The sequence below is a fragment of the Molothrus aeneus genome, chromosome 3, assembly GCF_037042795.1.
Source record: "Molothrus aeneus isolate 106 chromosome 3, BPBGC_Maene_1.0, whole genome shotgun sequence".
NCBI lineage: Eukaryota > Metazoa > Chordata > Aves > Passeriformes > Icteridae > Molothrus > Molothrus aeneus.
This window is the reverse complement of record NC_089648.1, coordinates 78,618,626-78,642,090: the sequence shown is the minus strand read 5'-3', so window position 1 is coordinate 78,642,090 and position 23,465 is coordinate 78,618,626. Positions and strand designations below refer to the sequence as shown.

Here is a 23,465-nt window from a genome sequence, read left to right as displayed (position 1 = left end):
GTAGTGGGTTTTATTCCACATTACAGTATTACCTGGACTGACTATCAGTTTTGTCACATGTCCAGTGTCTTTGTTCTTCTGAAATAATGCTGCCTTGCATCAGACCATCTCTGATGATACAGGTCCAGAAGAATCATGTATGATGACACTATTTAATGTAAATAACTTGCAGATCCACAGCCTACTAGACTGGCTGAAAATCCAGCACCATTTATGTATTTTTTTTAATTGCACAAAGTTATAGTGCAGTACTTATAGACTTAGTCTGTCTGAAGTCTTCAGAAATTATTCCTGTAGCTGGTTTACCCATAAAAGCAACCAGTTAGCTAAATTTCATTTTTCCTTTTGTGAATAACAATGAGCATGGTCTAGTTATTGCTTTCTAGCATCAAATTGTGAGGAAGACCTCTGTGGCTTTTGGTTTGAAACTGCCTAGCTATAGGTGGATTTTCATAAAAGGACATTCTGAAATACTGAGATAAACCTCTGGTCTGATACTAAATCCATGGAAGATTGTGTTGGCTCCAGTGTTTTATGTTCCTGACACCTGTGAGCAGTCTCATTTGGTGCCATTCCAGTTATTGACTCTTGAGATAATTAAGATTTCTAATCATTGCCTATGGCAGTAGTTGATCTCTGAGGATGGACCTTAAAGAATAATCCTATAATGTAGTCTGCTGTTGTCTAGCACTGCTTGATTGCTGGATTTGAAAGCTTGTTTATTTGTGTGTGAGTATTCATACTGACAACCCACGAAGTTTATGTGCCAAATTTAAATAAATTTGTGCACTGCTGGGACATACAACAAGAGGAATGTTACTACTGGACCAAGACCTCTAGTGCTTTTAAGATTTCTGATCTAATATTCACTAGGATGAGTGTGTTGAAGTGATGTAAGGATTTGTGCTTGATCATCAGTTTGTTCAGAGCTGGAATTTCAGAGTCAGATATACCAGAAATGTTTTCAGTTGTTATTTAATTTAATTAAGTAATTGCAAAGTAAGAAATCCCCTTAGAAAATGTATTTGTATATTTGGGGATTTTCATTTCAGGTTATGGACATGTTGGAAATGTTATTTTGTGTGCTGTGTCATTCATAATCTGAAAACAGGATGCTGACAATGTGTTTTCTGTCTGTGGCATTGAATCCATTGCTGCTTGTATGATATAATGAGATTTTTTTCTTTTTCTTTCAACTGACAATCCTTTAGAAAACCATTTTATGACTTTGCTTTCAAGTAAGACACTTGGGTTTTGATCTGAAACGGGTTTCCTTTTTCCAGTTGCAGTTACCTCTACTTTCTGCAAGATTTTTTAACAAATGAAGCAGATCTACTTGACAATGCTCTTTTCTAAGCCATTTGCATGTCAGGTTATTCAACATGCAAAAGTTGAAGGTAGCACACATTTATCAGAAATTTTTTTCAGATCTATGAACCATTTTTTTGGTATTTCTAAGTGGTGGACTGGTACAATTACTGAGTGCTGCATTTTTTAAGTGGTTAGATGAAAGCTCCACATCAATATTTTGAAGTTTTAAGCTCTTAGTCCAGTCTGTTGGACTCCTTGACTTTGATATAGACCAAAGGATCATCTGCTTGAGGCTTAGGATAGGGAGCCTGGGAATTCTGTGTAAATTCTCTCAAATAATGGACTGCTGCTTTGTTTTTTTGGTTTTTTGTTTGGTTTTTTTTTTTTGGTTGGTTGGTTGTTTTTTGTTTTTTTTTGTAGGCTGTTCTACAACAGTGGAAATTACTTTTCATGGCATAGAGTTGGCAGTCAGGAAGTATTGTTTTTCAGTGCAAGCTGTGTTGCTTATACCAAGGAGCAGACCAGTTTTCCATTATTTTGTTGAGTTAAAGTCAGTCTTGGACCTTTCTGAGACCCCTGCCCGTAGGACTGTGAGATTTGTCAGACCTCTTGTACATAAGCTCCCAGATAAATTGAGATGTTACAACCTGTCATTATGGAGCATTTGTGTTCAAAAACTAGAGATGGGAATTTTAATGATGTGATTTTCAACTTAGGATGAGAATAATTATTTGAGCTTGAATTTGTTCAGGTCATCTTTTTTCTCATACTAATTTTTTGACATAGAGAAACCGTGAGGTTTCTCTGGGTTGCTATTATACAAGCTGTTGAGGTTTGCTAAGAAAAGAACTCGTTTCATTCTGTGGCCGTCCTGAATGGATTTAGACTTCCTTATAGCTGTGTGTTTTGGTCGTCTGTAGCAGTAGGTGGATGCAGAATCACCTCAAGAAGTCTTAATTACAAATTTTGGGGGTTTTGTTGTGGTATCTTCATGCTCTCTGGTTTAATAAAAAGGACAAAGAGTTACCAGGGGAGGTAACCTCAGTCTCACCTACAGCTTGTATTGCCAGAGTTGAGTGGTGGATGTAGGTGCTGGTAGCCAGAGGTTTGCTCAGCCCTCTTCGATCTGTTACTTTAGATAACTCCTTGTTTGGATTGTGCCTAAAACCAATTCTAGGTGTGTGCTTAGTGAGCTGTCTTTTCCAGTGATATTTCTTCTAACACGTGAATAGCTCTTTTTAAAAATTCTTCCCCCCATTTTTTTTTTCCTTTCCTTTTCCATTTTGGTTAACAAAGTATTCAAGGCTGCTAGGCTGCTCTTTTTCTGCACATGCCTCTGTATCATGTGCTTAACATCATATTGTTCATCTGCATTTCCTAGTCACAAGTACAGACCTGTGAAGCTACGTGCCAGGTAATGAAGTGGTATTTTTGTAGTCTGTTGAGAAGCGACAGTTTTCATATTGATTACTGCCTTTATAAGGAAAAATTTTAAGCTTATTTATCACACTATCTCATCTCTCTTCCTTGCACCTTTGTGTGCAAATATACCCAAGTGTGACATATTTGAAAAGAAAAAGTTAATTTAAAAATGGCACCTGCTTTGCTTTATTCCCATAACAATTTTTGAGATTCAACCTCTCTATGTAATTAGGTGTGTTTAAAAATTCCTATGTATCTAGTTCTTATTTGGGAGTGAGATGTTTAAGATCCTTTCCAATGATCTTGGATCACCATCCATCATTGTTGATTACTATGCACCTCCTTTGCCTTGTAGCCACCTAACTTCTCAGACTATTTTCCTCAGGATCACCTTAGGTGAAGTAATGGAGGGAAACGAGCCCTATTTCTCTGTACCCTGGGGCTGCTCTTGAGTAAGGTAGTATGAAGAGCAAGCAACCTATAGCTTCATGCAAACCTACTTCAGTCAAAAATTGGGACTATCCTGAGGTGGCATTCATGAATAATTCATATTTTCTCACCACCAATCATTAACATGACTCAGTTGGAGCCATAAAGATTTTAAAATGTTTTTAAAGCCTTAAAGCAGTGCATTTCTGATGGGACTTCAGTTCCAGTTGTTGTTTCCCACATAAGAGCTGGGAGATGCTGCCGGCCACCAAAGCAGCGCAGCGGGACTGGTCTGTGTCCTTTGGGAGAGCTGTTTCAGACTGGGCTCTTCTTGTTACAAGGCAGTTGCTTTCCCCTGTGTACTTAAACACTAATGGCAGGCGTGCCCAGGGACCATATGGGGAAGGAGTACACATGTCATAAAAACTGCTCATTCTCCCAGCAGACAGATCGCATTCAGCAAGGCGCTGAGCCAGATATCACCCACACACTTCAGTTTGATCGGTCCTGTTGTGGTACATTCTGAGGTAAAGACTATGTGTCAATTTTATACAGGAAATAGAAGCATAAACTTACTGAAGCATATTATTCACAATTTTTTTTTAGCTGAGTATGTCTGTATTCTGAATATAAACCTGATTTTCCTGAAAAGAAAAAAAATGTTAATTTTTTAAAATAGAGTTGTCTTATTTTGGGGCCTGTAAATGCCTATTATCTTCAGAAGTCTTCTTTAACAAGTGTTGTGCTCGTGCTACGAAATGTAAAGGTTTAATGGAGACTAATGAACTGTTTCTGGGAAGGCTGATTACCTCTCCTTCTTTGCCATTCTCCTTTTAAAAACTGGGCATGAGGTCTCTTTTGCACAACTGAGGGAAGAGAACAAGTTGTTTGAATGTGCTTATGGCATTTTAAGATCCAGGCATTAACAATACATTACTGTGAAGAAATGCAAGTGCTCATATCTAGAAATAACTGTCATCGATTTGTTTCTGAACTATTTGAAGTCAATGGAAAAATGAACAAAGTCAAATAAAGTCATCTGTTGAGATGTCTGCACAACTATTTAAGTGATGCTATTTCCAGTTTAGTGAACTCATGTTTTGCACAATATAAAACAAATTTATCTGAAAATTCTGCAAGCATTTCTCAATTTACTTCTTCAGAGCTCTAACTTGACACAGAAGACCATTGATATTCATAGCTCCTAGGTATTTCTGCCATGCTTCCTTTTAGTGCAAGTACATAAGACGAAGTGGAGGTCACAGCTCATAAATAGTGATATAGAATGAAAGTGCTAAACAAGGTTGCTTAAATATAAAATCATAGAATAGAATAATACAATGATTTAAGTTTGAAAATACCTTTAAGATGATCAAGTTCAACCATAAATCTAACGCTGCCAAGTCCACATCTAAAGCATGTCCCTAAGTGTTACATCTACACATCTAAATAGCTGCAGGGATAGCGGCTCAACCACTCCCCTGGGCAGCCTGTTCCAGTGCTTGGCAACCCTTTCCAGAAGAATTTTTTTTCTAATATCCAATCAAAACTTCCCCTGGTGTAACTTGAGGCGGTTTCTTTTTCTGCTATTGCTTGTTACCTGTGAGAGGAACTGAAATTCCACTGCAAAAACCTCCTTTCAGGTAGTTGTAAAGAAGGATAAGGTCCCCTCAAACCTCATTTTCAACAGCCTAAAGAATCCCAGCTCCCTCAGCCACATCTCATCAGACTTGTGCTCCAGACCCTTCACCAGCTCTGTTGCTCTTCTCTGGACTTGCTCCAGCACCTCAGTGTCTTTGAGGGGCCCAGAACTGGACACAACACTTCTGTGGTGAGGTGTGGACTCACTGGTGCAGAGTACAGATGGATGATCACTGCCCTGGTCCTGTTAACCACACTATTACTGATACAGGCCAGAATGCCATTGGCCTCCTTGGCCAGCTGGGCACATGCTGGCTTGTGCTCAGCTGGCTTCTGACCAGAACCTCCAGGCTCTTTTCTGACAGGCAGCTTTCCAGCCACTCTGTCCCCAGCCTGTAGCGCTGCTTGGGGTTGTTGTGATCTAAGTGTGGGATCTGGCACTTGACCTTATTGAACTTCATACCACTGGCCTTTCCCAATCAACCCAGCCTGTCCAGATCCCTCAGCAGAGTCTTCCTACCCTCCAGCAGATCCACATATCCCCCCAGCTTAGTGTCATCTGAAGGCTTACTAGGAATGCACTCAGTCCCCTTTTCCAGGTGATTCATAGAGATATTTATCAGGACTGGCCCCAACACCAAGCCTAGGGAATACCGCTAGTGACCAGTCACCAGCTGGAGTAATTCCATTCACCATCATCCTCCAGGCCTGGCTCTCCGGGCAGTTTTTTTGCTCAGTGAACAGTGTGCCTGTTAAGCCATGAGCAGCCAGTTTCTCCAGGAGAATCCTGTGGGAAGGGCTTAAAGTGTCAAAGGCTTTACTGAAGTCCAGGTAACCACTGGTAATATACTGTTTCAAGTCTAAGATTTCATATTAAGTATTTTTATTTTGAAATAGATTACCTATGAATTAAATGGAAAAGTCTTTGAATGAATCTGCAGATGTGAAATGATGAAAATATCCTAGCACATTTCACTCCTTCTGTCCTCTTCTCCTTTATCATTCAGAGCAGGATGTATGGAAGGGAAAACCTTTCAAGCATTTCCAAAAGGAAAAGATGACTTCTTCATTGAGGACTTGAGTGTTAGGAGAGGCATACTTTACTGTGAGCATTGACAGACAGTAGGGTGAAATGAAATGGAGGCTCTTTCACTAAAAAGCTGGAGGGCCCAAGCCTGGAGAGTCAGGCTGAAAAGGAAGGCTAGACAAAGGATATTTGAACTGAAAATGTCTAATATTATTTTGTCAAACAAAATAGCCTTCAGAAGCACTTCTTTTTCCAGAGGGCTACCAATTAAAGTGTGTTCCTTCCAGGTTCTATTCTCAGTCTCTGCACCTTCTCATGTATGTACCCAGACTCAGCCTGGCTGACTGCTGTGTGGACAAGGAGAAGAAGAATGACAGAGTTGCTTCCCACCCAGCCAGTTCACTACTGCTGCATGTACACAGGGTGCTCTAATTTTTTACCCTTACTTACTGACAGAAAATAAATACAAGTTTTTGGTGCTTATTTATACCACAATCTGTATGACAAAATTGATTTATTTGAGATGAAAATTGTAATTTATATTGAAAGATGGTTTCTTTTCAAATTGAAATGGTAAAAATAGTCTTATATTGGAAAATTAATGGGTGAGACCATTCACTTTGTATCTCTTTGACTTTACTCTTGTAATTGTTCATCCTGTATTTCAGCTTTGCTTGTCTGTTACACACATCTGACCTCACTGTATATTAGTTATGTGCAGCTGTCTTGTGAATGGACTGACGTGTGCTCACGTTTTAATCTTAGTCAGCAAAGTGTCTATATGAGATATGTGCTGCATGAGCTCCAAGAATAGCAGCATTACAAAACATTTGCTGCTTTCTTATTGCTTCTAGGGTATTTTTTAGAGTTTTCACAATTTTCTTAATAATTTGGGTTAATTGATCTGCCTGGAAAACCTAAATACCCTGCAACATTTGGAAATCTCACAGTGTAGTCTTACAGGAGTGTCTTTGCCAAAAGGATTTGGTTAATGTCACAATAGACTGACACTTGAAGCTGAGTTGATCCCTGCATTTGGATAGGACACTCAGCCAGCCTTTAGCACTCAGAAGATTTGTGTGAAGAAGGGCTGTGAGGGGTTTCTTTGTTTCCCTAGAAACAAAGTGTCCTGTAGTGTCAGTCAGATAAGAGGGTAGCCTATAATTGTGGCAAAACAGCAGGGTAAATTCTGAATTACAAAGATGAAGATGTAGTTAGTTAGTTATTAAAAGTAAAATAATGAGGAAATGTAAATGTGAAATGCACGAGGCATGTATCTCTGATACTTGTCACTGAGAGGTGATTTGGAGTTTTTGGTAAAGTATCTTTTTGAGTTTTTGAAAACAGGTAGCCTGAAGCTCCACCAAATGGTTTCAAGGGTATCTTTGTCTGAATTGCTTGATAGAGGTCAGTATATTTTCATTTTGGTTTAACTATTTTTTTTGCCTGTGGAGTATGATTTATCCTTTAAAGAGCAGAAAGCACTCTTTCACCAAAATCTAGCTTTCTTTAAGAGGAGTACAATGTATGCTGTGGTATTGTGCATAATGTTTGACTGTTTGGCAGTGTTAGCTGTCTTTTGGTTTAACTAGCATTGAGAGATACCTTATGGCATGCTAATAAACTCCTAAGATTTTGGACTTGGTTTCATTTTCTTATGCTTGAGTATTGTTCTCTGTAAAAAATGAAAGTACTATACAATGATAATTGGTAGTTATTAGCCTTCTCACACCTGGTCACATGTTAGTGAGTTCTCTGGCCTCAAGAACTGTTAAGTTAATTTGGAAATTGAGAGAACAAAAACAGCCTGGATCTTTCCTCTGAGGTTGAATGTTTTAGAACTATCAAATATGATGTAATGTAAACTCTTCTACAGTGTGTGCTAGAAATGAGCTGCATATTCATAATTTTCTGTGAATCCTTTTTCTAGTGGTTTGTCTTTCTTGTTCAGGATTGTCTGGTTAATTCTTGTATCTGGACTCTTGTTTTCTGTAGCACCTTCAAAATAGCATAACTGGTAGTAATTGGATAAGAGTGAGGACTTATTCTTCCTGAAAACAGAACATTCTGGAACTGAGTTTTAATTCAGGCAACTGGAGGTTTTCAGAAGATTTATTTCAAAGGAGAGGATCTTCCTTCCAAACGTCTACTCCTGGCGGGATGTGATAGGCTGAGGAGGAGCACAGTGCTGGCTGGATGTGCTGGCTGCTGCAATACTGCACAGGGCTGCCTCTGCTGTGCCTGCCTGTGCTGAGAGCACAGTGGGGCTTCTTGAATTGCTGCTCAAAATGCTTCCCAGTGGGAATGCTGAAGGGAAGGATTCATGGAATTAATTCTTGTTTTCCTTTGCTGCTTGAGGTGTAATAGGAGGCAGTTCCTCATTTATGAGAAGTGTAAGTACAGAATATTTTGTTGTCTGGAAGTCCTTAGATCTTCTAGACATTTTCCCATAAGCTGTTAGGGTAATGTTAACATCAGGTTAAGAGACTACTTGAGACATGTCACCTTTTCAGAGAGAGAGCTAAGAGACACTTGACTACCCAAGAGGAGGTAGGACAGTTGTCTGTGTTATTTGTTCCTCTGATCTCCTTCCTGTATTCCTTGTTCAAAAGCAGTATAGCATTTCCTCAGGAAGCTCTTTTCAGAATTTGAAGTTCTAAACGATATGAGTGGCAAACTAAAAGTCTTCAAAAAGTAAACACCCTCTGTATCTTCTTTCCTTAATATATATATGTATTTATGTTAGACTTATCTAACTGGGTTGTCAAATTATGCTACTGCATTTAGGAATAATAGGGAGAATAGCTTTAACAAATGCAGAAGTGAGTTTATGGGAATAGACCAGGCATTAGTTATTCATTTATATTCTGCAGAAGAACCTGTTTTATTCAGAGCTCTTGGAAAATGTTCATGGAAACTTTTAGGGAATTAGGACAGCTGGTCTAGCAGACTTTGAAGTCGGCAACACAGCCGGCTGGTCGGCATTCCCAGTGCCAACTGGCTCAGCAGCAAGTAGAGACAGCAACTGTGATTTTGGCTTAGGAAACCCTGTATATATAGAAGATGACTTGATGACAGGCAAGACTCAATAAATCTGGTGACATAACTGAACTTTGTTAACCAGTGTTTGCTCTGTTGGGATTAAACATCCCCCTATGTTTTCAATTAAAACTCATTATTTTTTCTTGTATTTTCTTTCTTTGGAGCAGGAACTTAGTATGTACTTCTCATCGACTGTCTTTTGGAATATTTGTCAGAACATTACTTTAACAGATGATTAATTAGATTTCAGCTACTGTATGTCATTGCTGATCTTTAGTCATTGTCAAATTTCAAGTGAAATGTCATCTGGAAGTAAGTCATATGCAAAGCTACAGTAGTTTGGCTCCGAATCCGTCAGTAGACTTTGTGAATAATCTGATTTCCTGAGAAGCTTTGGATTTCTCACTTCATTGGCTGATTCTTTTTGCCTTATAGTACAAAAATAGAGAAGGAGAAAAAAGAGCATGCTAAGCTTCATGGAATGATTCGTACAGAAATAAGTGGAGCTGAAATTGCAGAAGAGATGGAGAAAGAAAGAAGGTTCTTCCAGTTACAGATGTGTGAGGTAAGATTCAGTGTGAAATTATTATTATCATTATCATTAATATTGTTATTGTGCTGTTTGTAGGAAATTTTTGAAAAATGCAATTGTTTAAGAGTAGCTGTGATATTAAAGGGAAATGCCAAGTTATTTGTTGACTCCATTTGTGAAAAAACGTTTTTTTATTATCCTGATGGGCAAACTTTGCAGGAAATTTAGATATTTTCTAATTTCACTAAACAGCTAAATTAATGCAAATAAAACACTGAGAGATTATAATAAATCAGTCTTTACACCTCTACTTCACTGTAAGTTATTTTAAGCCCTTGATCATTCTCTGAATTGTTCCCTGTCCTGACAGCTGTTGCGTTATTAGGAGGAGAGGCTCTAGTCTAGCGCACTGCTGGGTTGGTACAGGAAGAAAGTGCTAGGGATGGAATCTAATTGTCTTTCAAGTTGTTTCAGAATGTTTCTACTTCAAAATCTCTGTGGTTTTGCAGTATGTTAAATCTGATATTAATATTTTTGGTTTGAATCATTTAAGGATATGTCTGGTTCTGTGGTTGGGAATTCAAGTTGCTGTGTTCTTTTTTAGTACACATTAGCCCAAAAATACACCATGGGTGTTTCTACTGCCTTTCCTGTGATGATGATAGCTAATTTGACTCATATGCCAGCATAGCATAACTGCAGTTGTCCTGGATATTACTTTTAGTAACTATATGCACTCATACGTAAGAGAAAAGCTTCACATTCCTATACAGAATCAGACTAAAATGTTAAAAACTGATTAAGGGATTTGAGTAACAAATAAACATATGGATGTTGTCAGCTAATTGCCCATCTATATCCTTCCTAAGAAACAACTAGGAACACATGCTTCTCTCTTGCTGTGTCACAATAAAAGAAGAGTTCACTTTAGTCAGTTGTAGTGATAATGAAGGGTGAAGTTTATGAATTTGGATTAAATTACCTTCAATGTGGAACAGCTGAAGTGTATCCTGTATTTCTTCTGATTTTGAGGAAAATAAGTTTATACTCTGTTACCTCTGAATAGTTGTGAAAGAGATCTTTGATTTTGTTTTGATAATAAGTCAGAAGGGTGACATATTGAAGTTTTATCATAAGTACAGACTAGTTCTCTATAAATTATGAGAGTGAACTGAATAGCAAATGCCTAGAGCTCCGTTTTAAATTAACAGACAGCTGGAGAGGTGATTATTGTAACTAAATACTATCCAGTGCACATGACTACATTTAGGCTCATCATTTGTTCACCTGAACCAGCATAAGAAACTGCAATATTGAAAGCTGGCACTTAGATGCTGCTTTACCTGAGCTGATTTAAAACATTTAGGGTGTATGGTGAGAAGGGGAAACTCAGATGCATTAGAGCATCATTAAGAAGACGTTCACTCCTTCGCTTGGAGGTCACTGGCTAAGTTAGGGTTAAAATTTATTGTCATTTAATGGACAGTTAAGGACTATGATATTTGATCAATCATACTTCTGCTTGCATGGCTGACATTTTATGTTATGATATTATGGGGAGGAGCTGCCACTTAATGTGGACTTTGATTGTTTGCCTTTTGCAAAAGGACAGTAATTACACTTCTTTTGCACTTGACAGTAGATTAATTGAAAAATCTCTTGCTAAACTGTAATTTGTTGTAATTACCATGTATAAGGATTTGATAAAGACAACTACAAAATCAACGGGCAGATTTCAAAACTTGTTAAAATAATCCCTCACTTTTATTTTAGCAAATTGCTTTCCTACTTAATGACATCTGTTTGGTAATGAATTAACAACTAGTGAGATAAATTTTTAGATGTGCTACTAGGTATAAGAATGGGTTCCTAAATGTACTCTAAAAACCCTTTCATGTTTTTTTTTTTAACAGTGGCTTTCCTTAGGAGCCCCAAAGCATATTCTAACAATTTGAATGGATCATAGTGAAATGTCCTCACAGGATATCAAAAGTCAGCAGTGACAAGACTTCTTTTTGTGTGACTTAACTCATGAAGCCACTTTTTGCCGCATTTTCTTTTAGGTTTTGTAAATCTGCAACTGTTAAAACTTATTGAAATAGAAATGAAAATAAAGTGGAAAAAAAACCCCTGTAGCAGTAATAAATAATTTGTTTTGTGAATTACTGTTTTACAGTACCTACTGAAAGTCAATGAAATCAAGATTAAAAAAGGAGTGGACTTGCTTCAGAACTTGATCAAATATTTTCATGCTCAGTGCAAGTATGTTTTACTTTTCATAATCGCTACACTAACTGGAACAACATTTTGTTTTCAGATTTTTACATCATCATAACACTTTTCTAGAATTTTTAAAATCTTAAGTTTCAGCTCTTCTTGCTGGTGTCTTTTGACAGATTGCTTTTGTCAGATTAGTTATAGGTATTGTTACTATATTCTGAAAAATGTAATGAGATTGAGCTTGTTACATTGAATATAATTGTATGTTCCAAAGGAATGCTGAACAATAATTTGCCATGTTTATAAACTACTCTTCAAACAGGGCTTTTAGTTTGATCTATTACTTTTAGTTTTGATGGACTTCTTTGAGTGCATCTAGCAATGATCTAAATTAATTATGCGCTCAAGAAAAATAAGTTGCATAAGCAGTGGAATAAAAGTATATTGAAAGAGTCACTCTTTTTCTAGTTAATTGGAGGAGGACCCAGTGGTAAAACACAAAGTTCTCATTAGAATTATGTGCTTTTGCTATGATACTGTTACAAGTCATGTAGCAATGAAGTTACAGCTATAAACTTGAAAGAGCCACTGCTAACCTGTTGAAATCAGTTAAGTTTTCATCTTAAAACACCAGTTTGCATCTATGTATTTTTTCCTTAATGCCTTTTGCTTTTAAAATCAGTTTCACTTGTAGTGTGTCATTAATCTGCTCTGTCCATTTAATAATATTTTAGCAATGTAAGTGCTGTGTTGCATTGTCACTTTCATGACTGCTTCCCAGAGTGAAAATATTTTATGTTGCAAACAGTGCAGCAACATTTAATCAAATATGCATGTAACTGTGGTTTCTTATAATTTATTTTTTTAAATCTCAAATTATTTTTTTAAAGAACTGGAATACTTGGCATAGACAGCATTACTCTGCCAATTCAAAATACATGTACTACAGAAAGATGTAGCATATTCTATAAGCTCACTTATAGAGCATAATTAATGCTTGGGAAACAGAAGGGTTTTCCTTTAGTAAAAAGATTGCATCAGACATAAAATTATGTGGCTTCAAGAAATCACAGTTATTTTATATGGAGCTTTTGCTGTTCTTCAAGTGAATCTTACTTGTTCTGGGCCTTCAGAAAGTGTGATAAGAACTTGTATTTGAGGTGAGAATGAGGAAAATTTATGTGGCAATGGATTGTGGCAGTTCTGAATCTAATTGCAGATTTTGCATGTTAGAATAAGCTATGATCGAAATAAAGAGGTGGATGAGTCAAAGATTAATTTATAAAAATTTACTATTTTGAAGTTTATGGCATGGCATAATAATATGCATGTCTTAGTTTGGCAACTTTTAAAGCAGGAAATTCAAAGTAAAGTTTCATAACAGCTGGCTTTTTGCTTTTCTTTTTAAGTTTCTTTCAGGATGGGTTAAAAGCAGTTGAAAGTCTCAAACCTTCAATTGAGACGCTCTCAACAGATCTTTATACAGTGAGTAGCAACATTTCATGTTTGTGTGGTAAATTTAGTTTTCGACAGTAGAAGCATTATCATTTTGGTTCAGGTTGCCTGGCTGCTTTAATAGTCAGCATTAAGGTTGAGAGTAGATTGTTGGTAAAGTCTTGTTTTAATATGACATTCAGAAGTCTTAGTTTCAGTTCAGGACCCCACTCTGTAAAATGTTATGAAAATAGCCTTTGCTCAAAAGTGTCTATTAAGTGGAAAATAACCTGTGATTTCAAATGGAACACAAGGAAGCAAGAGCATTGTGAGGCAATATCAAAGCCTTAACACAGCAATATCCTAACTATTATCAAGTTTTCTGAAAATACAAGGGAAAATAAACTGATCACATCTTTTCACTTTCATTCTAACTGAATATTTCTCAAAAAATGAACCAATTAAGCAGCAAATTTTAAAGACCTGCATCAAAAGTTAAAAAATATTATTTTTAACCTGTGTTTTTCTTCATTCAAGATTAAACAAGCACAAGATGAAGAACGAAGACAATTAACACAGCTCAGAGATATTTTAAAATCAGCACTCCAAGTTGATCAGAAAGAGGTGAGCATATAAGGTGGTTTAACTTTGGAATACCTATTTTAGTTACTTGTAATGTAATCTTAATATTCAAAATAAAGGTATTTTAACTTTTATCAGACATTTAATTCCTTTTGTTAATTCATTTTTGTTTTGAGGCTGATGTTAAATGTTTCTAACAAAGGCATTTTTTACAAAAATGAATGCCCTCTAAAAATACTGAAAATAATTTATTTTCATTACCAGTGTTGTAAAATATTTTGGATGGTGCACTGTTGCTCAAACTGAGAATGAAAAAACTTGGGCAATATCAAGAAGACCATATAGAACCTTATCTCACAATATTATTCCAAACTCTATAATGATTATGTAAAACTGAACTTCAAATCCCAAAACACCTCTGTCATCATCTGCAAAAAATGACAATCAAGTTTGGTACTCAGCTGCAAAATGCCAGTGTTCAGATGTGCAAGAGCTGGGTCAGTTTGGCAATCCGATAAGTATTTTTTGAATTCCAATTATGATTGCCATTAGACTTAATGAATTCTGGAGTAGTCTCAAACTCTGATCTGGAAGTAAGCATCTTTTGTATGATGCAATCCTAAATACTGGGTCTACTTTTGTTTCAGATTGCTAGTGCCTCCTCTTCATGTAAATAAAAGCCAGCCAGCTTCCTTTGTGTGGCTGCTGGGCCATGAGTGAGTGATGAATGAACCACCCCCCCACTTTTCAGATTCTCTTTCTGAGTGGGATCACAATGAAATAGTTTAGTCTGCAGAACTCAGACTTCCTTGATCTTTTCCGGTCTTGCTTTGATCCTCCCCTAAAAGTTATGGTGCCTCCTAGCTCTTACTGGTGACAGATGATGGTTGTTGAGCAATGTAGTCTAGTGAAAGGTGTCCTTGCCCACAGCTGGGGGCTGGACTTGATGATCTTTAAAGGCCACTCCCAACCCAATCCATGTGATTCTGTGGCTTGCAGACAGGCATTTGGAACAGTCTGGAACACTCCTCACTTTGTCACCTTGGGAAGTTTGTGATAATGACCATTGTGTACAAAGTCCCACAAGATCAGCAGGCACTTCCTTAGATTCTGCCTGGCATTCAGGACTCACTGATTTGCCAAAAACGTCCAAATTTGAGCTTGGTAGAATGAGACACTAGGGAACCTCATGGAAGTGGTGACACTGCTTTGGGTTAGCTGTTGATTGCCCACTCCCAAGAAAGAGCTTTTACTGTTTGGGGTGTGTTAGCAGGTGTCCTCTTTTAGTTGGGTCTGTGGCTTTCTTGGTTGCTGGGAATGTCTATCAGTAATACTGATATTAAATATATATGGAAGATGTGACAAGTACACATTTTTTCACATACTCAAAAATTAATAATACACATACATTTATTATTTCTACTGAGTTTGTGACATTTAGAAATACAAGTATAAAAAGTGCTTTATGCTGTAGTCATTATTTAGTAATTCTTCAAATTTAGATATAGATGCTTACCTGCAGAGCATGAGAATTACTATAATTATTTTTAAAGCTTTTTGCAAACATCAATTAATCAGTGGGAAGCCAAAGAGTTCCAGTGGGATGCCAGAGAGTTCTTATATAATTTACTGTACAACCCACTAATATTATTCTTGTTGCACTGTAATTTTCTTTACTATAACTGATTTCTTTTTCCTTCCTGAAATGCATTTACATTTTGTGACCGAAGTCTAGGAGAGTAAGTGTTACTATATTTTAATCAAAATAGTGGCATGATTTGCATTTAGATTTCAAGAAACTGGATTTTTCCTCTGAGCTTTTGTCTGTTGTCATGAAAAGATTAGTTCTTTCTCCTCTTTGGTGTATTTTATTACCCTCCCTCCCTCCCCCCCCAAAAAAAGAAAAATATTATCAAAAAATTTATCAGACTCTTCTTGGGAAAGAAAATTGTTGTAAGACAAATTGGTGATTACCTTTGTACTTTCTTTTGGAAATTAAATCCAGTTGCTTGATTTGATGTTCTTGCAAGATTTTGAAGATATATGTATTTTTAATTAAAATGGACTTAACTTATGAAATGACAGAATGTTGACAAACATTGTTCCTGTTATGTTAAAGAAATTTAACACACACAAGCACTCTTAGTGAACCTTTTTTTTGTTGTCCCTATAGTTTTGTTGTACATAGTTTCTTCCTGCACACAACTTCATTAAACCTACTTTATATGGAAACTTTATTTTTAAATGTTATTTTGTGTGCACCTTCATAATTTTTAATTTTTAAGCTTTTATTTTTCAAATGTAGAAGTTCTACAAGTTTCAGAGTCAACCTTAGAGTTGTATTGCCTAAACTGTTCTTGTTCCCATGACCTTGGGTGAGGTCACCTCCTGTGACTATAGTGTTTAGATTCATTTCTGCTTCTTTGTTAGAACCTATAATCTATTTAGACCACTGCAAAATAGGATATGTGTTGTATTTCTTGACAAAAATTATGGTAGTTTTGCTATAAGAGAGGCTGCCTGCAGGGGGTTCTGACAGATATGTCTTTTGGAGACTTTGTGGGGCTGTAATAGGGATAGGGATGGATCTCAGGAACATCCTCCTGGCAATTATCCTGCAAATGTCAGAGACGCTCAGGCTCTGGAAAAACTATAAGAGCTTTTGTTGGCAGCTTTGCACACAAGAATGATCTAAATAGTCTAAAATCCCACTCCCTGGGAGCTGTGGAATGGCTAGCCAAAACTTGTTGTGTATAGGTTGAAGCACCTTGTAGGAAAAGTTCTGTTATGTTCACATAGTGGAGCTGACAAATAGCATCTCAGAATATCTCTTATCAGTATTCACAGACCATCTTTAGAGAATACTGTTTTCACATTTCTTTCATTTTTGGCTCTGCTGTTCAGCTTGACTTAAAAGTTAGTATATCTTCATAGACTTTGCAAGAAAGAATTTCAAACCTTTCTATGGTCAGTGAAGTGATTCACTAAGAACATGCTGCAAATTTTAAATGACTCACTTATTTTTATATGCCTATCTACATTTCAAAGTTGATAAAGTGGTCAAAGTTCAGTTCCTTAGGCTTGTGTACTTCAGCCTGTTCTGATTTTGTTATGTTAAGATATACTTAAAATGACAATACTCTGCACTAGGTGTGTGTCCTTTAGCCTGCAGTATTCCATTTCCTCCCATAGGTAATGGACATTGTTTCTGCTTCTCCAATGAGGCTACTGGGTCTGACCCTGTTATCTGTGATTTCTATCTCTGTTTTGTGTAGTATGCAAACCAGAAATAAGGGAAGATCCTTGGAGTGCCTGCTTATGGAAAAGGCATGCTGAAAGGGAGGATATTAATTGTGGTGGTGATTTGTGGGGTGGCTACCGTCTCTTAGGAGCTGGATCAAAATCATGAACTTCTTGTCAGACAGCTGTGGAAAACCATCATTTGGCAATCACATTGGACAGTATTGATCTGGACATGATCTGAACTGAGAATTTAAAATGAACAATATGTTTATCCTTAAGATCTTTTAATGAAATAGTATTAAATTTTTTAGATCCTGTTCAGAGTCATGAATGTGTGGAAATACACGTCAGCTGCTGCAGCTTCCTCTCCTGCTGAAATGAGGCAGGAAGCTTGTATTATTGGTTTGCCACTTTGGCCAAACACAGCAGCTGAGCATAAACAGATGAAGGGAGGTAGCTGAAATGAGGCAGAAAATAATGCACAAAAAGTAGCAGCACAGACTAATGGGAATGGTACTATGAGCAGGTGTTGGAGGTCATCAGTAATCTTTACATAATTGAGGATGGGGAGAACTGAAATTAATTTCCTGTCAGGCCTCTAATCTTGTGAATGGAGTTCCTTTACTGGGTAATGGGAGGCAGAGATCAAGGCATTGGTGGGGCACAATAGGCAGTGTCAGATCAGATTTTCTTCAAAAGTCAGTAAATGTATGCATGCAGCAGTTTTTAATGAGTGACAGGAATATTTTAAAAATGTTGTTCTGGCTTTATGTTGTGCAGAGTGCAAAACCAAATAATTATATGTAAACCAACTAGAAAGGAATGATAAACAGACTGGTTTAAATCTAAAGTGATGCTTTGTCAGGCTCAGACAGCTAAGTGGTAGTTCTTTGGGCCTTTTAAAAGCTCTGATGGTGTTGTAGCTACCTGGTATGGTTTCCTGGATCACATGCTGAGAGGCAGGGAGAGGGCACAGGTTGCTTCTCTTGAAAAGGAGCACCAAGGAGTGCTGCAGTCTGTGCAGAGCTCAGCTCATGGCTCTCAGGACCACTGAGCTCCTGCAGTGTATTCAGGATGAGCCTGAAATCCTGCAGCTTGGAGGTGAGGAGTCCTAAGCACTCTGAACAGAGCTGTAGGTGGGAGCTCTGTCCCCACCATCATGTTTAGAATTGCTCATAGTCATATGAGTGAGCTGCTTTGTGTCTTTTTTCCTTACTATACTGGTATTATATGCCATATATAACACAAGAGTAATTATGTCCATAGAGCAATGACAGTGGAAAAGAAAAAAATGAAAATTTGAATTAATAGTCGCTGTTACTTTGTGCATTTATAAGTCCATTCTGTCATGTTACTGCTGTTAATATGGTATGACACATCAGATTCCTCCTTTTCAGGTTCTTATTTTTTAAGAAGTTGGACTCTTACAGCAGTGGGTCCTGCCTCTGGGTCGTTCTGAGAGCAGTGAGAAGGGTTCAATTAATCCTTGTCTCTTCCTGTCTCAGAATTCTACTTTCTTCCAGATATTTTGCTTTAAATTATTCTTTTTTGGAAATGACTTTTCAGTTTTCCTGTATGACTCCTGAACTATGTTTCCAGGAGGACTCTTCTGCTTTTCAAATTGATGTATGCAATTTTCACTTCTTCAAATTGATGTATGTAATTATTTTTTCAGTGGAAGAGTACACTAGGAATTGCAGGTAATAATAGTCTTTAGTGTTTGTATCTTGCTGTGTTTACATGAGTTGGAAAGGCCACTGCTCAATTAAGTTTTGGGTTAAAACCCCTATATATTAGGACCAAAAGTAAATATAAATAAAGGCAAGTAAAAAGATTTTGGCAGGTGCTGATAATGGATGCTTCTCAATTTTTTTATGCCCTCTGAAAAAATAAATTGATCTTGTTCTATTTTATTGAGGAGGGAAATTGTGCTTCATTTGGCCTGTTGGATTAGAGCAGGAAGGAAAAGCTGTGAAACTCATTAATGGGGAAGTAGTTTGGTTAAAAGTGTGGAATGCATCACAAATTGCTGTTGATTATTTCAGGATTCTCAGATTCGCCAGAGTACAGCTTACAGTTTACATCAGCCTCAGGGAAACAAGGAACATGGCACTGAGCGCAGTGGCAGTCTGTACAAGAAAAGTGATGGGTAAGTACTGCTGCAGTTTGCTGGGAGAAATATTAGGTCCTAAGAACTCAAAAAACGTAATACAAAATATGTTTAAAACTGTCACCTTTCTTTTTTCTTTTTATACTAGAATCAGAAAAGTGTGGCAGAAAAGGAAGTGCTCAGTTAAAAATGGTTTTCTTACAATTTCCCATGGTACAGTAAGTATTTGTTTACAGTATTTTATGTACATAGTTGCTAATACAGAAAGGCAAGCTATGCGGGTCTATATTTATGATTTGGAATTAGCTAAATTCCTGATGCAGTGTTTTGAATATGAGGAATATATTTTTTTAAGGCAGCCTTTTAGAAATATATCAAGACATACACAGTATCTAAAAATACAGCTGTTTTAATGTTCATGACTGTTAATGGGAAAAAAGGTCTTTTTTAGTGACTCAGTTCTTGTAAATGTACATATTTTACCGGGCTATCTAAAAATACAAGTTCTAATTTTATTTTTTTTTAAGGTGTGGTTGGGCATTAAGCCATTTTTTCGATATGAATTAAACAACTTTTTATCTTTGCAAGATAAACTGAGAGTATGCTGAATTGCATTTCTCCCCCAGATTTGCTGCTGTATGGTAGTCTGTTAGCTCCTTAGGATACTAGGAGTAGCTGTTGGGGAAAATCAAGTTTAAAAACAACTTCTACCAGAATGACAAGAAATAGAGAATTACAAATTCATCTTTATTACTGCTACCAATATTTGAACATATTAACTATAACTATTAAACATTAGTCAAAATTTTAAAACTTTATGCTTTCATGGTTTGGACTTTTTGTACTTTGCCTTCAACTTGGTTGTGCTTTCCTGTAACATTTTATATATTGTTTTCTCAAAACTTTTAAGAAAGTTTCTTGAGGCAAAAAATAACTCAGTGTCAGTATTTCCCATTCTTGGTCTAATAAACAGCCCTGTTTCTTGTTCCTGTTATGAACTGTTCTGTTCTTCATCCTGTTATGCCTGTTGCTATGACTACAAGTTGACCCTGGCAGCAAAAATGAATCAATCTCTCATTTGTGCATCTAAGCACAAGCTGCTGCCTTCAGAATTGATAATCAGGAGTTAAGGAGGAGTGTAAAGTCAGGCCTGCAAAGCAGAGTCCTTACTATGGCTTTGGAATTGTCACTTGTTTATGCCTCTTCTCATTTGGGTGTGTAGGATTGTGTCTTTCTCGGAGGGAAGTCTGTTGGTGTATTCTGTGGTGGTGTCTCCATGTGCCATGATTGTGCCTGATGTTGGACATGTTGTACTGGTACCAGTAGGAATGTAGTTGGGAGAGCTCAGAGCTGGCAGAGGCTACAAAATCTACTTGTGGAGCAGAATTTGAAAACTTTCACTTGCAAGTACAGTTACTGAGTCTATCAAGATACTGTTTTCTTCTCTTTTTATAAGCTGTGTACTGGATGGTCTGACATTTTTAGAAGCAGTATGTTCCCACTGAAATCAGTGGAGCCATGGAGCCAGTGGAGCTGGAAATCATTCCTAAGGGAAGAATTCAAATGTGAATTTAGATAGGTGCATTGCGCAGGTTTGGTCTTGATGTTTTTATATTACAACATTAGAAAAGTCCCTCCTTGTTTTAAAATATACTCCTAAAAGGTATTTTCACTTATTTGCTCACTTCCCCCTTATATATTGATGACAGCATTATTTAAAAAATTAATTAATGTTTCACAGACACTGAAACAGGTAGAAGTAATTTTTTGTTAGTTAAATTTTTTCTAGGCTGCTCTGAATGTCTTCTGAGAATTTCCAAGCTTCTCAGGGTTGATATCTCCTGGTCTCTGAAATATGATGTATTGTTCTCTCACCCCAGCAGTTCATCAAAATCGCAGAAATTCCGTTGTCAGTTTTGCTTTCTTTATCAAACACAAATTTGTAAATACTTCTCCTTTAAGGTCTAAGTATTCTTCTTGGATATCTCTTCTTTGGTCATGTAGCCTATCTTTATGAGGGACTACTTTGTCAGTCTCTAGAACAGCTATCTTCAAGCAATTGCAGGTTCTTAAACTGGCCTGTCAAGTGCTTTCCTGATGGATAGAGAGAATGTGTTTGGTTCTCTGTCAGTCACCCAGCTGTGACCCTGGCATATGTGCAGAAGTTATACTTTAGACAGCTAAAAGCTTCAAAGAAATCAGCATTTGTACATTTAACATACGTGGATGAAAAACAATGATAGAAGAAGATTGAAACATGTAATTAGGAATTCCTAAGTCCTTTCCAGATCAAGAATTCCCAAGGCAAAAATATTTCAGAAACATCAGACTCCTCAAAGCTGGATTTGTGTTTAAAGAAGTTTTGCTGGTTGTTTGCAAAAGAAAGAATATAAGAAACTCCTTATCAAAACTTTTTTTGTTGGTCTTTCTTTACTGCTGAAAACCTTACCATGATGATTAAAAGGACGATCTGAAGGCAAAACAATCAGATTTCATATTTTTATTTTGAAATTGATCACTGATATCCAGAAGAAATGCATTATGAAATCAGCCAGTCTGTTAGTGGACATATTTGCTCATGCCTTTTGTAAAATCAGCTCTATGTCTCCTGTATGGTCTCAGAGGCCTAACTTTTTGATTCCAACACTTCTGTTTGTTGCTAGAACAGTTTATAAGTCAGTTTTGATGGATAGAGAGTTGCCATTTTTGCTGGAAGGAACATGAGTTGATGATCAGGTCTGTGTATGGCATGAAAGGTGGCAGCACTTTTCAGGATGTTGGCATGTTAACGCGGGTGTCCAAAAACTCAGCAGTAGTCTGAAATTTAATCAGAGACTCAATCAGGAAAGTAAATCTCAGACGTTTCAAACAAACAGTGTAATGTTAGTTACATTTGTTAGTCTTTTCCATGTCTAGTGTCTCCTAATCCTGCCAAGTGTCTGAATCAGTGTGGCTAAGGAGCTCACACAGCCTTACCTCCCTTTGTCTTTAAGCTTCAACATCTCCCCAGGCAGCATCTGCCATGTAATGGAAGTGTGGTGGGCATAGACCGGGGAGGCTGCTGGAGAAAAACTGTTAGTCAGCTGCAGGATGGAAGCATGAATGAGGTGCTATCAGCCACACATGCACAGGGTTTTGAATACCCTTGTTGATGCTGACTTCAAGTTAGGAGTTCTTCAGATAAAAGCTCAAGAATATGTATGGATTCCAAGCTCAGCATATTTGCTCAGGATATGCTATTGGTGTTGCAGCCATTTCTTTGGGTTGCCAGATTGTGATACTGAGTTCTTCTGCTGCATTCTCCTGTCCCGAGGGACAAGTCCTGTGGGCATTGCTCCTTCAGACCCCTCTAAAGCATTTTACTGCATTCATTTACAGCTTCGTAAGTTAGAGAAAACTAATTAGGTCCCAAATACACTTCAGAGCCAAAGTCTTGGGGCAAGGGGATTTTCTCTTAAACGTGAATTGCATTTTTACATTCTGATAGAGCCTGTGAGAATGGTATATATGACTTGCCCCAGTGTCTTTATAATTAATGATTTAGAAATATTTTTATATATTTATATATAATTTATAACTAAATAATTAAAACTGTATGCACTTTTACTACTAAAAGGAAGGCTGGAATTGGAAAAACTATTTATTAGGCAGAGAATACAATGTGTTAGTCAATAAATTGTCATCTTGCTGCCCCCAAAACCTCTCTTGGGTATAATTTGTATTACATTGCCCAGCAAGTGACCTGCACATTTATTGTTTCAAAGCTTGCATGACTTTGTTTGTCTGCTGCTTATGCTGGGCAAAGCATGAGCATACTATTTTTCAAGGACACCATGCTTTTTTTTTTTTTCCCTAACAGGAAAAAAATACCTAATTGTTTCCTTTTTTATCTTTGTCCATGCTTTTGATTTTTTTTTTAAACTGGTCTGCAGATATAATGGTACTGTTCTTTTTTGGCCAGCTATATTGTTTTGTCAGATTGTTTCAAGGGAATCTGTAATCTTGTGACTTGTTGTCCCTCGTTTTTTTGAATTAAATGTTTTCATCAATAAATTTAGATGAGATTGTGACAATATTTACATTTCTTATGATTCATTGCAAGTTAATAACATTATGTGATAGTAGTAGCTTCATTTGGTAATAGTTTTGTTTAGATATTTAAATCTTATTTTAGCAACTTAGTCTATAAATATTGTTAGAATGCAACAATAAGTGTGGTAATGAATTTGTGGATATTGCTATCCTTATAATAGTTCTTTCCTAATGGTTTAATGATGGTTTAATGATTTTTTAGATATTATTGTCTAGAGCAAAGGTTGACTAGTTAAATCTGCTTTCTAATTTAATTATTTTAAAAGAAGAGGGAAACTAATTATCAATTGTAGGGAGTGAAAGCCATTCCTCAAGTCAAGGTTGCAAACAAATCTTTCTAGGTACTACCCCAGGTCTGTAGCACAGGTAGGTTAAGGGAA

At 36.9% G+C, this 23,465-nt stretch overlaps 1 protein-coding gene across 4 annotated transcripts in view; it reads left to right on the top strand.

Moving 5' to 3' along the window:
* Positions 1 to 23,465, top strand: part of ASAP2 (ArfGAP with SH3 domain, ankyrin repeat and PH domain 2) — an 84,443-nt gene that overhangs the window by 33,714 nt on the left and 27,264 nt on the right. For 3 of the 4 annotated variants that reach the window (XM_066547234.1, XM_066547233.1, XM_066547232.1), the window contains exons 6-11: positions 9,308 to 9,437; positions 11,581 to 11,666; positions 13,034 to 13,109; positions 13,596 to 13,682; positions 18,929 to 19,032; positions 19,142 to 19,211. In XM_066547234.1, coding sequence (XP_066403331.1) covers positions 9,308 to 9,437; positions 11,581 to 11,666; positions 13,034 to 13,109; positions 13,596 to 13,682; positions 18,929 to 19,032; positions 19,142 to 19,211 — 553 coding nt within the window. Of the gene's footprint in view, positions 1 to 9,133; positions 9,185 to 9,307; positions 9,438 to 11,580; positions 11,667 to 13,033; positions 13,110 to 13,595; positions 13,683 to 18,928; positions 19,033 to 19,141; positions 19,212 to 23,465 lie in introns of those variants that run through there. The other variant, XM_066547235.1, reaches the window with a different exon arrangement.